Raw genomic sequence first — 14,344 nt, 5'->3', positions numbered from 1 at the left:
GTGGCATTGCTGCTTGCCTTTTCTTCCTTTACTTTCCCTGCTCCAGGCAGAGGCTTTAGCTGTCTGCAGACATCACAGCTCTGGTTATGAGCAGTGCCTGGTATTTAATCACTTACCCCAATTAAGTTGTACCAGTTGTAGGTCAGAGGCCCGCTGTGTCAAGGGCTCCACAGCTGATTGATAGCTCTCTTTTGAGAAGGGGATTCTGGCAAGGGAGAGCAAAGTGGGAGCAGAGCTGGCCGTTGAGTGCTTGTGGCACCACAATCAGACAGTCAGGGGGACTGGAGAGGAGAATGAGAGTGCCTTTGGGTATCCCTGAAGGGCCCCTCTTCTTGGGTCAGGAGGGTTAGAGAGCACAAAGGCTTCTGTTCCCAGCAGCTGGCAGGAGGGGAAGCAGCAGCAACTGCTGGAAAGCTGAAGAAAATATGAGATTGATCAGGAAGAGAAGTGCACAAAGAATGAAATAGTTCATTTGTAATGATTGGTTTTGCCATGTGTGGTCCTTGGCTTGGGCTTTCTCATTTGTCATCCAGTGAGTTCCATCAAAAAAATCCTTGTATGAGCTGTGTTTCTCCCCTCCATATTTTTTTTGACAGTGCCTTAAAACACACACTGCTCAAGGTGTTCCCTGTGACTACTAAAGATAATATATGTTCTGTAAACTATACTTCAGTGTTTGGTTGCTCTTTTGTCCATCTGGGCTTAGCTGCAAAGTTAACCAGACTCCTAACACTTTAGTTCAAAAAATATTTTGTTTGGTTTTTGGTTTTTTGGGTTTGTTTTTGGTGTTTTATGGTGGGTTTTTGGTGTTTTTTTGTTTTTGTTGGGTTTTTTTGGGCTTTTTTGGTTTGGTTTGGCTTCATTTTTTGGTTTTTTTTTTTTTTTAAAGACCATCTAAAGGACTAGAAATACGTGATCTTAGGTTTGCATATGATATTGCAGTAGCAAACTGCATGAATATATCCACAGTTCCCCTCTGCCTAAATTGAAGTGTGCTTCATGTATCATGAAATTTATATTGATAATTTAGGGGCCTGAAGAGAGTAGAGGCTTGTGCATTTCGATTTAAGGAAATGTGTGTAATCCTTGCTACTGTTGCTTGTGCTGTAAATTGACTCCAAATGTTATATGGTTTCCCTGGCGCTGAAGTATTTAGAATGCTGAGTGAATGTTAAAGCACTTGTTTAAGAAAATCAAATATAAACTGGAAAAAATACTCTGTTCTTTCCAGCTTGCTGTTAAAAAGGGAAATTAGCTGGGAAAAGTATAGCAAGAGGGCAACAGTATTAACCTTCAGATGAGAAAATATTTTATCACCAGGAGAATAGGCTGAACTACATAAATCTGTGCCCACAAAGAAGAAATTAGATGTTTAACAGAGAATGTAATTGAAGCTTTAAAAAAATCAGTTAATTTCACTAATGTCGGTTCAGATTATTTCTTTCGCCTGCATCGTATGGCAAGACAGAAGGCGCAGAATACGCCGAGGAGCAGCTGAATTTTTTTCCCTGGCTTTTTCAAATGGATCTAGCCTCTTCAGAAACACTGAGTTAATTCTAAAACCATTTCTTTCTCTTTCTGAATATTGTGCTGAGTGCTGACTGTGGTGACAAAAGCAAATGTATACTGGGCATTCCAGAAAAATTAATGATCTTGGCAATTAAAAGTAAATCCTTGCAGGTTGTCGCTGCATGTTGTGTTAAGCAGCTTGAACTGTGGTGTGATGGTAAACTGGACCCTGGGAAGTGAATCATAGTTGTACCAGCAAAGGTAATGGGTTTCCCTAGGGAAACATCTCAAAAAGAGAAATCTCTGCTAGAGGAAGTTGCTGCTGTGCTGCCTGGAGGCTAAAGTTCTGCAGCAGCAGTCAGGTTTTTGCTACTTCTGTTGTCTCAGGAAAGAGTTTCACACCCTGGGGTCAGAATGTCACCTCCTGGGGTATAGTCCCTATGGCTTCCAGCACATTCCAAATGCCCAGGATAGATGACTCTCTTTGTAGAGACCTGTGCTCACTGAGGTGAAACATGGGTGTCAGTCTTTTGAGGAGTCTTGGCACTCCAATGGTCCTGGTTGAACCAGTATCCCTGAAGAGATTGGCTTTCTGTCCCATTTCATCCTTTGACTAAGCTATTTTCCTTTCAATTCAGATGATGTCTTTCTCCACTTTAGCCTGAGCTGCCCTTTGACCTGTCCTGAAGGGGAATTACTGGCTCTTGGGCATTCCTTTTGATTTGCTGCTGCCTCCATAATGGATCTTCCTGTGCAGCCCATTTCAGGCCCAATTTGCCTGTCTGTTTACAGAATTCCCTATTTCTTTTTACCTCATTATGGAAAGAAAATCAAGCCCTAACTTACTGAAGTACAAAATGAATGTGCATGCACATGTATGTATAGCTCCCTTTAAGCACAGAAGACACCATATTTAATTAACCTGGCGTGGTTTGTGTCCATTTTCTTTTTCCAGTATTTGACTGCAACTTTGAATCTCCTTGTGAGCTGGAATATTCCTTTACCTCAAAAGATCAGGAAACCCCCAACAATGCCTGGGTCAGACTGAATGCAGAGGAAATCTTGCAGCTAAACCTCCCAGATGGGCCTGAGAGAGATCACTCTGAGAGCACACCCAAAGGTAAGATGAATACAGCTGTGCAATGCCATCAGTAGTGGTCAGTTTTTAAATAAAAACACCCTTGCTGCCACCCCCTAAAATAACCATCACGGAAAACCCCAAAGTGCTGCCCAAACAAACATGCTTCCCTGAAGTGCTAAAGACAGCTATAATCCCTTTGCCTCAACAGAGAGTGAGTGAAAACAAAGTGGCAAACAAAAGGGGGTTGTTCTGCACAGGAGAGATCTGTTTTCACCTAAAGGAAAGCTCCATCATATATCTCAGAAGCAAAGTATCAAATACAGTCTTGTGTAAAATCTGAATTGGGCTGGCCCATGCCACGGCTGATATTTGGATGAAAACTGTGCTATGGTGCCCATGTTTAAGGTCATTCAGTGTTTGGAAGAGTCTGGCCTTATCTTTGCTCTAGGTCCTGTTTGCCACTTGTGTGTTTGCAGACCATGTTGGGCAATATCCTTCCATCCAGGGCTTAGGTTCTCTGTTTGGTAAGAAAACAAAGATGGGCTTTGTCCTTAGTATAACAAAAAAGATCATGTCTCTAAAGAGAGCTAGGAGGTCTCAAAAGAGGGGAGTGCAGCTGACCTTTTTTTTTTTCTTGGAAAAAATGTGGTTTCACAGAATTACTTTTTCTGCTTATGATCATATCTGTGAACAGCAGCATATTTTATTAAGATTGTAAATTCTGAAAAGATTTTTAGATATTTGTGCTCTTATAGTCCTGGGAAAGCAGAAAAATTCTTAACACCCTTTCAGCTGTTAGTGACACCTACTTGGAACTTCTCTCTGGAAGGTGGTGTTGATGAGAATGGATTTACAAAAATGAAAATGGAGGAGTTAGAGCTACAAACTTTATCCAGGGGAATAAAGACGTGTCAGGAATGAAAACAAAAATTTCAAGGGATATGGAACAGTTTCCATAGTAGGAAAAACTGAACAGACTGATTCCCTATTCAGTCTCGGATGGCAGGGGTTAGAGGTCTTTAAAAAGCAGGTTGAAGAGCATTGGAAAGCAGCTGTGAAGTTGGTGGGCTCTGGGTTTAGAACAAGCAAGCTGAGACATTTTTCATGTAGTACCTGAATAAACGGTGCTAATAAAATACATGAATTAATGTTGTGGGGCCAGAAGTGTGTGCAAGTTTAAAGAAAGATCAGGTGAATTCTTGCAGAATACATTCATCACTGGATGTTGAATTCAATAGTCTGTTTAGAGTCAAGCAGCCTCTTACACAAAGAGCTGCAAGTGAAAGAATTCTTTTCTTAGGAGCCAGCATTGGAGACAGAATTTGACTTTGCAGAGCTGCAGTCTGGCTGTTTGTGACAGTTCTTATGTTCAGGCAAATATTGAGGAGATTTTCTGTGCTGCTTTCATTCATATTCTGTTTTCTCATCCATACCAATAGTATAGTACTTTTCCCTAGACAGCCATTATAAATTAACTTTTAAGGCCCATTGATTCATCAGCAGACCAAGTCATTTTGGTGTGATCTGTGTCGTGTGTAAAGCAGATGGACCACATTTGTGCTGCATGCAAATATCTTCTAATTTCCGCATCAATAAACATCCCCACGCAGCCTGAATTGCTTCCTACAAAGGTACAGTTCAGGGAAAGTTTGAGGTAAATCAGAATTTTTGTTTTGTTCTGCTTTTTCTTAAATTCTAGTGCAAGCTGTCTGCCCCTGAAATTTAGGATTTAAAACTTTGTTTTGAATTGAGAAGAGTAGCTGTAATTTTCCTGGAGTGGGGGGAAAACCCACAAGGAAGTAAATGAATTGTTCCAGGTAAAGAGCCTGGCCAGGACCCCATGGTGCTATGTGTTGTCAATGTAAGATTCTTTTGGATCCTTTCAGTGAAGTTACACCTTTGTCTAACTCAATTTTGTATTTCTATCAAAGCAGGAGAAAGGGGACTGTTGGCTGGCCCTGCAGCCCAAAGCCAAAGGTGGTATTGGTTGATGATTTCCAATTGCCTGTTGTGTTAAAATTTTATTTCTAAGCCCAAAGGTTGGAGGTTCTCATCTGGAATATAGGCAATTCAGGCTGAAACTTGTGTTCTGCTGTTTTCCTTTATTCTGTGGGGCAGGTAACCAGTGTCAAATTGATTGAGTGGATTTAGATTTGTGGGGCATTAGCGTAGATTATTTTGTGTGGTTTATTTGCTTGTGTATGTGTGGGCTTGTTTTTTAAAATTGCCAGGCATGTTGGACATGGTGGGAATTTTTTTTCAGTGGAGCTGTAGGTCTGTAACTCATCGATGACTGTAACTCTTGCATGTATAAAGACTCATTTGAAAATCAACACTTGGAGCTAGCATCTCTCTATTTTAAATCACTTTAATTACAGCTGTTTGGCACAGATAGTTGTGTGGTCTGTTTCAATCTGAAATAATTAAGCACAGTAGTTCCAACCCCCACTGTTTCCTGCAAATTGTACTTGCAATTATCTCAATCTCATTTCATCTCCTTTGCAGACAGTAATGCACAGAGATAAACAGATAGCTTAACTAGATTTTGGGATGGTTTAGCTCATCCTTGTCACTTGGTTATCAAGTCATGGCAAGACATTGATAGAGACAAATGCCTCTGGTATGATTCATTAGGCTTCACATGAGTTTCTGTAAAACATTCAGTAGAAAATCATTGGTAGATCTCCCAGAGAGACACATTGGACAAATTTCTGTATTTTTGCTCCTGTCCCAGCAGCATCATACAGCTCAGTGTCAAGAAATCAGAAGAAGTCAGCATGGATTAAGCCTCCTAGAGAAGAGCTATCTCCTGGTGTCTCAGCATCTGGTTGCAGTCACAGCTGAGCAATCCACTCACTTGGCATGTTCAGCAGTAGTGTCACACAAATCATTGATCTTCTGGATAGTAATAGATGGTGAGGTGGCAGAGTTTGATATTAAATTATTCAGGGTAAAAGACTGAAGGTCTGGTTTGCAAGGAATTGAAAAGGGATGCTTAACCAGCTAATAGTGGCAGGTGAAATTTAGTGCAGGTTATTTGAATTGAGGTGGTGGGAGACACAATCAGAGCTTGGCATATATGCAGACAGATTCTGAGCTGGGTACTGTCATTTAAGCTGATTAAAGTGTAAGAACAGAGCTGTGAAAGCATCACCTCAGTACAGTCACAAAATAAATGTGATTTGGGGGCTCACTGGGAAGGGAGTGGAAAATAGGAACAGTATGCTATAGTATAAATGTGTGGGGCAGTAACTGTTTTTAGAACTCAGTCTTCTGTCTAGATTCCATGCATCAAAAATCTTTTAGTACAGCTGGGAAAGTTTTTAAAGAATAGAAACAAAGATGATAAAGTATGTAATGGTTGTCTTCTAGGAACACTTAAATTTACTTGGGCTACCCTGCCTGCATGAAGCATTTAAAGGAATACATGCAGGGTTGTGTAGAAATCAGAAATTTATAAAATATGTATAAAGGTTTATGAACTCCCAAGGTAAAGCTCTGAAAGGATGAGTACAGAAGGAATATTTGATATTTCTTCTAATACAGTATTGAACAACATCAAGCAAAAATTAGTAGGTGTCAGGCAAAACAAAAGGAGATCCCTCAGTATTTAACAAACAGTGAAACTGTGGAACGTTCTTCCCAGGGTATTGTTGTTGCTGGAACCTTCTGTGGCTGTGCAAATTGACAGGATATGTGCAGGGAAGAGAAATAGTTACAGGTACTAAATTCTCTGTAGAACTTTTTCTGGCCCAGAAAGTCCTCATGTGACCAGTCCCTGAAGTCCAGGAGTGGTGAGGGACAACTGTTTGCTCTCCCTGTTCATACATTCTTTTTCATTTTCTATTTCCAGCTGTCTGTTCTCAGAGCCAAATGTTGAAAGTCAATGGCTCCTTGGTCTGATGGGGTTGGTGTGCTGGTGTGTTCCTGGCTCACCTCCCAGCTCAGGCTCAGGATCCCTTTGAAAAAAGATAGAAATGCTTTAACAGTTTTAGACCAATTTAGACTGTCAGAGAAAAGTTGCTATTTAAACATTTACTATTATTTGCTCTTCTTTTCAAGCCTTGGGAATGCCGTCAAACCATGCAGAAATTGAGTATTTGGTAGGAATAACTGCTGGACTGTTTGCCTGTAGAAATGTAGATTAGGGAGGCTATCAAGGTTTTGATTTTTTAAATTTATGCTAGAATGCTTCACTTTCCTCTGTTCACCCCCATGTTATAAGCAAACCAGTGAGTGAGAGAATCACTGGTGTATCTGCCAGCTAAGTCCCTGAAGATCTGCTGGAGTTATGTAACTTTCTGCAGGGTCAGAGATGCAAGGTTAAAGTTCCAGTGATGTGCTAAAGGCTGACAGGAAAACCTCCACTGTTGGGATCTGCATGGGGCCTGTACAAGCTGCAATGAGTAGGCAATCCATTGTGGATTACAAGACTTTTTTAATTCATGAATAAGCAAAAAGACTATATAAAAAATTCAAGCATTCTGCATCACTGACTGCATTTATTTATTTTGACAAGTGTGATTAATTTTTAATTATTCATGACCCTTCATAATATATTATACCAGCAAATGCACTGCAGTCAATCGTAATGGAACAGGAGGAACTGGAGATCTTGGAACTGTGGAAGTGTTTCCTAAGGAGGCAGGTGAGACAGCCCAGTCTGTGGTTAGAAGGAAGGAGTTTGTAGACCAAGGAAATTGCACTTTCAGCTGTGTGGATGTGTGTTTTTGTCATGCTCAAGAGTCATTTGCCTCTCTGATAAATCTGACATGGGTCAAACCAGCCATAAATTCTATGCCTCTCAATTCTTGAGTCAAACCCAGAGTTTCCTGTACTGTGGGGGCCTCTAGGATACAGCACTGAGTTTGACATCCATCAGGGATAGTATAAGAGCCATCAGCAAGTGGGACTCTTCAGAATTCACCTCTCCTGTTACCTTATTCCAGTGCTGCATTTTCCCTCCTCCACAGAAGCACAGGCTCAGCTTCCTGCATTGCTGTGTAGCCCAGGGACCCTGGCAGGCAGGAATTGTGGTCCCTGATCTGAGACCACAGTTGGGGCTTCATTCTGGTCAAATCCTGCAAGGAAGAGAGAGAACTACTACTACAGAGTTAGTCCTTTGTATTTAAGGAGGCAGGACCAGTAGCAGTGTACCCAAAACAGCCGCATGCAAACTGAGTCCAGGTCTGATTAAATTTCAGAGTGATCTGTTTCTAACCAAAAGTGCAGTTTTAAATGGGAAGGATTAGAGTCTTGACTGCTCCTGACTATGGTCATGCAAGCAAGTTGCCTGCTTCTCTTTTACATCTTGTGATTCTAGATAAGTAAGTGAATTTCTGCTTCTGTGATTTGAAGATTTCAAGACCAGGAGAATAAGCAGCTGCTTGATAAAAATTTCAGATGAAGAGATAAGTTGTGGAAATTTGACCACCATTCCAAATAAAAATCAAAAAAGTAATTCGCCTCCCTGTGCAAATGTGAACTCTGGTTGAGACAACTTCTTAATGGGAAATGTAGATTAAACTTTCATGAAGGATGGCAGGGAAGTGGGAGAGGAATGAGGACAGTGCCCCAACCAGCCACTGATTAGTTGAAAAGCTCTTATGTAAGTTCTAAAACAAGAAGTATCTGCATTAACACAATGTGGTTTTAATTTTTATAATTATTACTAAAGAAATGGAGCAAGGCTAAGGCACTGAGCATATTAGCAAATGGATGAAAATGAACTGCAGGATTATAAAATGGCTGTTGACTTTAATTTATGATTCCTCAGACAAAGAAGAATGAGGCAGATAATAAAAGATAATAATACTTTGTTTCAGATTATCACTTTATTAACAAAACAAGAGAGTATAAATCAGGTTGGGCTTGCAAGAAATAAGTAGGTGATAAGTTATTTTTCATGTAAAGGTCAAAAAAAATACTTGTATCACTTAAAATTCCACAAAAAAGAAAAGGGTGTGTGTGTAAATTCTCTTAGAAGAAGATAGCTATTTGCCAGGGAAAAAGAGTAAAGAGTAAGGAGAGTAGCTGGGCTCACACTAGACAGAGAAAAGTTTTCCCTTTACATTAATTCTTACACTGGTTTGAGGATATGCCTTGATCTTGTCTACTTGATCCAGCTAACGTGTCTTTTGAACAAGATATCAGAGGTATTTCTTATTTAGTAAATCATTCCATGGAGTTTGAGATCTTGACACCTTAGGCCTGGAAAAAGAAACAACAAACCAAGAACTGTTGGAGGAAAAATGTTTTTGAACCTGTCACAAATTTTGACAAAAAAACCCAAACTTGCAAACATGAATGTTTATTGCATCCTTCTAATGTTGGAGAAGAATTTGGATCATCCTGGTTCAGTCCAGATGGCTGAATAGTCCTTAAGAAGATATGATATGATGCCACCCTAGTTTTATTATTTATATGCCTTCAGATAGACTGCAGGTATCCCATGAAGATTTGTGAACTTTTGTACTTTCATTTAGTTCAAGTGGGATTCAGTTTCCTATATTTTTTTTCTTTAAGATTTAGTTAGTCTCAGTGGAAATAATTGTTGTATGTGAGTTGAAGAATGAGCTACATACCACAAGTGAAACAGTAGAAGAATTAAGTGAGGTTTGGAAGTAACACAGACTGAAAATTATTCATCAGTCTTACTGCAAATGAGAGATTTGTGGATTTGTAGGATTGACTATCAAGTTATTTGTATACAAACAGGGGGTTTAGAATTAAAAATATTATTTACAGCAAATAGTTCTGGCTGTTCGAGATGAGATTTAGATTTGGAGACTCAATTTGGCAATATAAATGTATCAAGTGTTACAACACATACCCATAGGAATTTATGCAACATTAAGACACTAAATGCAAACCAAACTTACTTCCAGAGTCCACTGGGCTATGGAGGAGGAAAAACACAGCCTTTTTATAGGGATCTGACTCCAGCTCATTCTCTGTCAGTACAAAAAATGGACCAGGTGTTCCTTCCATTTTGCAGCTTGCTCTTCTCAATAGGACTACACTTGTGCTTTGTTATTGCAAAATTATTTCCCTTTAATGGGCCTGCTCTAAAGAGGCAAATTATTGTCTCTCTGTAGGACAGTGTGTTTATTTATAGAGTAGGTATGTATTTATACAGACTGTGGAGAGGCATGTGGGTTTGTTGGTTTTAGAAATCTTGTTTGTTCATGCCTTAATTCAGTGAAGGCTTCCATGCAACGTCCTGCAGTCTCTTCCCTGAGCTGAAGAAGAAAAATTAATTTCAGTGTACATCAGATGTTAGTATGCTCTAATGGCTTGCTGCATACCTGTGACTAATGTACTCCAACAAGTTTATCCAGAAAAGGCAGAGACAATGAAGAATAAATGGCTTATAAAATGGTCTCTTTCTCACTCCTAATGACAGTTTCTCCTTGGCAAGATGAGAGGCATATTAAAAGGACAGCTGGAGGGAAGTGTGTCCTGCTCTTGGCCGTGTTTGACATTTTTATAGGAAAAGACTACCAGATTAACACACATATGTAATTTTTTTTCCTCTGTAGTGTAGGGACAAAGTCCATTATCATGAAATGCTTGTGTATGTCTATGCATATGTTGTGTTCGGAGATTTTTTTTTTTAACTGAACTTTTTAAGCATGGAGAACTCACATTTGCACAAAAAAAACCTTCAATGTATTAGTAAGTTATTTGGTAGTTTGGCTTTCTTTCTAGCCTACCTGCTTCTTCTATTTTGTGTGTTTTTTGTTACCATGCCAATGACAGTTCACACATATGGCTCTGTACACAAAAATACAAAGTATGGTAAAGAAGTATCAGCAAGACCCTGTGAGCCTGGCAGCCCCTTTGGCTACATTTTGGCTATCCTTACCAAGCAGGGTCTAACTACATCCATTGCCAAACACTACAATAACCAGTGCTTCTCCAGCACCCCACCTAGGAGGCTCTGAGACTGCTCTACTAAATAAGGCTCTAGGTATGGTTTTGAGGAGCTGGGAGAAGGGTTTCTCCCTGTTGTCAGAGAGGAACTAAAGCCCAGGGTGGTTAAAGCAGGGAGAAAGTAAAGCTCACCGTGGTGAGTTGTGTTCCCTGCTGTGCCAAACTTGTCCCTTGCACCTTAACCACCACTAACAATTCTTGGGGCCTGTTGGTCCCCAGTGTTTTCTTCATGAAGTTGGCTTGCGCCGCTGGTAATGAACAGATGTTATCATGTGGGATTTTCTACACAATTCTTCTGTGAGATTCTGTTAAAAACATCATCAGATTGACAAGAACTGAAGCATTTTTGCTGTTATTCTTCTCAATGGTAGACTGTTGTATTACACTACTTATCTTGCACACCTATGCTTGGGTGAATACATTAAAAGAGACACAGAATTTTAAAAGCTAAGAGTCACTGCTGTGACTCTTGCCAAGAACAGAGCTAATTAATCAGAGATAAGAAATTGGAAATTTAGAACAGTGGTAGAGAAAATATGATTCAGTCATGATTTTTGTGTAGATGAAGCTGAACCCAAGTAGAGTTTAACCATTGTGGTAAATTTGGGCAAAGAGAGGATTGATTTTTTTTTTTAAATTTTTTTTTTTTTTTTTTACTATTTATTTCCTTAGTTTTCTGATTAATTTCAAGTTGTTTAGATGTAATTCTGTAAAGGAAGTGTTGATACCAATGCTTTTGTAATATCTCATTTTTCTCACAATTACATGTACTAATTCAGAGGTGTTGCAAGAAATACTCCCCTAGGTGTGCTTTCGGAGGTTAAATCTTACAGAAATTGTTAATATTAAAGCTCACTGAACTAGTTTTGTTTACCATTACCTTGAAGGGGGTGGGACCCCTGAGCTTAGTTGTTTTCTCATATAGTAGCTTAAACTCAGCCTCCTGATTTTATCCCACTCAAAACAACCAAGGAAGGTTGCAGAATTAAAGCCAAGATACTGAATGAGAATCCTGTTTTCTATCTTTTAAAAAATAAAATTTCATAATACCATGCAATGCCTGTTTTGGCAGCCCCAAGCAACTTGCCTAGATTCTAATGAATAATCATCCTTTCAATTATGAGCTAGAAGCTATCCCTGAAGTTTCATCTGTTTTCTTTGCTTGCTTGTTTTGAGAGCACAGTGATTAAACAGATGGTATAATGCATGAAGATGGGAACAACCATACTGGGAGAGAATGAGAGGGAAGAAAACTGATGGCTGGACTTGCCCAATTGTTCCCCTGCTCTTCAGACAGGCTGTGAGCTGAGGGGAGCAATAGAACGTGGCCCTCCATGTTATGTTGTAACTCTGCTGGGGAACATACCACAATACCTCTTTGTTGATTTGGGACCTCCAGTCCTAGACCCTGTTCCTGTGTTGAGGAGCATTTCCTTTCTGTGCAATAAATTAAATTGTGTGTGCCACTCCTAGTAAGGAAATTGCTTTCTCTAAGTCCCTGTGAGTCCCTTTAGTCTCAGCAGCTCAGGCTTTCTCATCAGTCAAATGCAAGCAATTTGGAAATGCTTGGCCTTCATCTTTCACCTTTCCCAAGTAAACAGGAATTTACAAAAGTTAAATACGAGTTACTGTCTTTTGTTAAAATGAAAATACTGTGTTTTTAAAAAATCATTTTTAGTTCACATTAATGGTTCCTATCAGTTGTAAAGTCAAATGAAAGCCAACCTTGTCAGCTGAATGCTTCAGTGTCACAACAGAGATGAGAGAAGCGAGGACCACGTACTTCTAAATGGCATTTCCTTAAGAATTTAAGAAATGTAATAGTGAGCTTTTAGCCATTGTTCTGCATTTTTTCTTTTTTCTTTTCTATACCTGTGAGCAGGTCTAACCACTATTCTGGGAGAGGCTGTCTTTCTAAATTATCTCATTTAAACACGAGTTAAAAAGGTGATGAGTAGATTTCTCAACATTTGGAAAGGTGTTCAAACAGCAGAAGCAGCAGATTTGTTACTTTGTTACCATTGCCTGTGTTAAAAGGATAAAGCTGATGAAGGACTGAACTACAATAATTCACCTTGTGTGCTGCTTTTAGTGGAGGACATGTTGTTGCTTTCCTTTGCTTCCAGTGGGGAAGTGGAAAGGTCAGGCACTGGAGGGAAGCATTTTGCTGTGTACAACAGATAGGCATCTCTGGCAGTAATTTAGAACTTTGCAGGACACTTAAACAGCATAATAAAGGTTAGATCACAACTCCTCTTCACCTGTCACAGGAGGTTTGTTTATCAGAGAAGAACCCAAGCTGCAGAGCTCCAGTATTGATTTTGAGCAGAAGGTTCAAGGATGTTCTGTTTTCAAGGTGTTTAATCAGAGCGTGGAAGAAACAAAAAGCCCATGTTAAAACAACATTAGGATGCAGGTTTAATTCCACTTTCTGTGTTTTTCCTGAAGGTGTGAAAGTATTTGAGGAGGAGACAGAGGTTGTTTTGTATTTAACTGCTCTAAAACATTGCAGCTTTTCAGAGTACCAGGTATTATAGGGCAGGCGCTGCCTGTAAGTTCATCTACCTGTCAACAAGGTCACTCCATTAGAGGTGAAAGTTTGCTGTGACACACAGCTTGGAATGTTACAAACTGAACTTTCTCAGATTGGAGGAAAAGACAAGATTGTTCTAGTGGCCTCGGTGCCCAGTTGCACAGTAGAGAAAGCTGTTTTAATTTAGTAGTCATTGGTTTAGTTATCCAAGTGTCTAAGGGCAGTGTATTCAGTCTTGCCATGTTATTAGAAAATCAAAATTTCTGAGGACCTAATTTCTTGGATAGTTAATTTTTGTTTTATCATTAATTAAGGGTAAAAAGCAAGAATATGAGACAGTATTACAAAATGTTGTAGAACTTAATTCAGAAATTGTGGCTAACTCCTAAAGTAATGACCTTCTCAATGACTCAGCAAAGCAAAGAGGTATCTGTTAAGCAAGCATAGATTCTATAATCAACTTCTTAGTAAAGATGCCAGGCCATTTGTGATTGGTGGCAACAGCTGAGTGAACAGCAACAAATAATGTTTTTAACAGCAAGTTTCTTTAAGGATATTTATTTAAGTATGACTACCAGTGTGGCATATGTAGCTGGTTGTTTTATCCATCAATGGAGAAAGGTGAATAGGTGTAGAAGGGGTTTTTATCTTTGAAGGATTTGATCACCTAATTAGAGAACAGAAAACCTGGATCCCAGTTACACTGAAAAAAAAATCCAGTGATAATTGTAATGGCTTTGAAGCAAGGGATGATTAAAATGTACTCCAGGCATTTTCAGGGTTGGTGCTTGACTTGTTGCAGGCATTTCTCTCTGTGGTCACCTTGCAAAACAGGTGGTTAATGGCAGGTGTTTGCTATCCAAGAAGTGATTTTTGTTATATGCAAGGCTGAACTGAATATGGAAACTTATGGAATATTTGGTGTGCTTGGATTCAGCAGTATTATTCCCAATTGCCTTAAAATTAAAAAATACTCAAGAACTAGAAGGCAAAATGCTGTCTATTTAGAAACTGAACATTGGCTTCCATTAACACAGCACCTCCTGCTCTGTTGTGCAGTGGGCTTTTGCCATGACTGAGGGGAGTTTCACTGCAGGTGAAATGCTGGGAGTTGGTGTTCAGGTTTTCCTTGCAGTGAGCTAATATGCTTCCAATAATACTGGTATTGTGCATTTGGTGACTGTTTGTGTAATGCATGAGTGCTTCCATTTCTTTCCACTGATTTACAGGGGATGGTGTTTGTCTGGACAGGTAAGGGCAGCTGTAAGAAAATGCTGGAGCAGGGT

At 39.5% G+C, this 14,344-nt stretch overlaps 2 protein-coding genes across 3 annotated transcripts in view; both read left to right on the top strand.

Annotated features, from left to right (window-relative positions):
- The window catches only part of LOC103821325 (serine/arginine-rich splicing factor 7), a 1,055,603-nt gene that overhangs the window by 831,114 nt on the left and 210,145 nt on the right, over window positions 1-14,344 (top strand). The gene's annotated exons all lie outside the window — the stretch shown is intronic.
- Window positions 1-14,344, top strand: part of ALK (ALK receptor tyrosine kinase) — a 306,382-nt gene that overhangs the window by 90,669 nt on the left and 201,369 nt on the right. Inside the window, exon 3 of the mRNA XM_050973237.1 lies at window positions 2,465-2,629. Coding sequence (XP_050829194.1) covers window positions 2,465-2,629 — 165 coding nt within the window. The remainder of the gene's footprint in view (window positions 1-2,464; window positions 2,630-14,344) is intronic.

Source organism: Serinus canaria, chromosome 3 (assembly GCF_022539315.1).
Source record: "Serinus canaria isolate serCan28SL12 chromosome 3, serCan2020, whole genome shotgun sequence".
NCBI classification, from domain to species: Eukaryota; Metazoa; Chordata; class Aves; order Passeriformes; family Fringillidae; genus Serinus; species Serinus canaria.
Note: the sequence above shows the minus strand (reverse complement) of the source record. Positions and strands in the feature narration are given on the sequence as shown.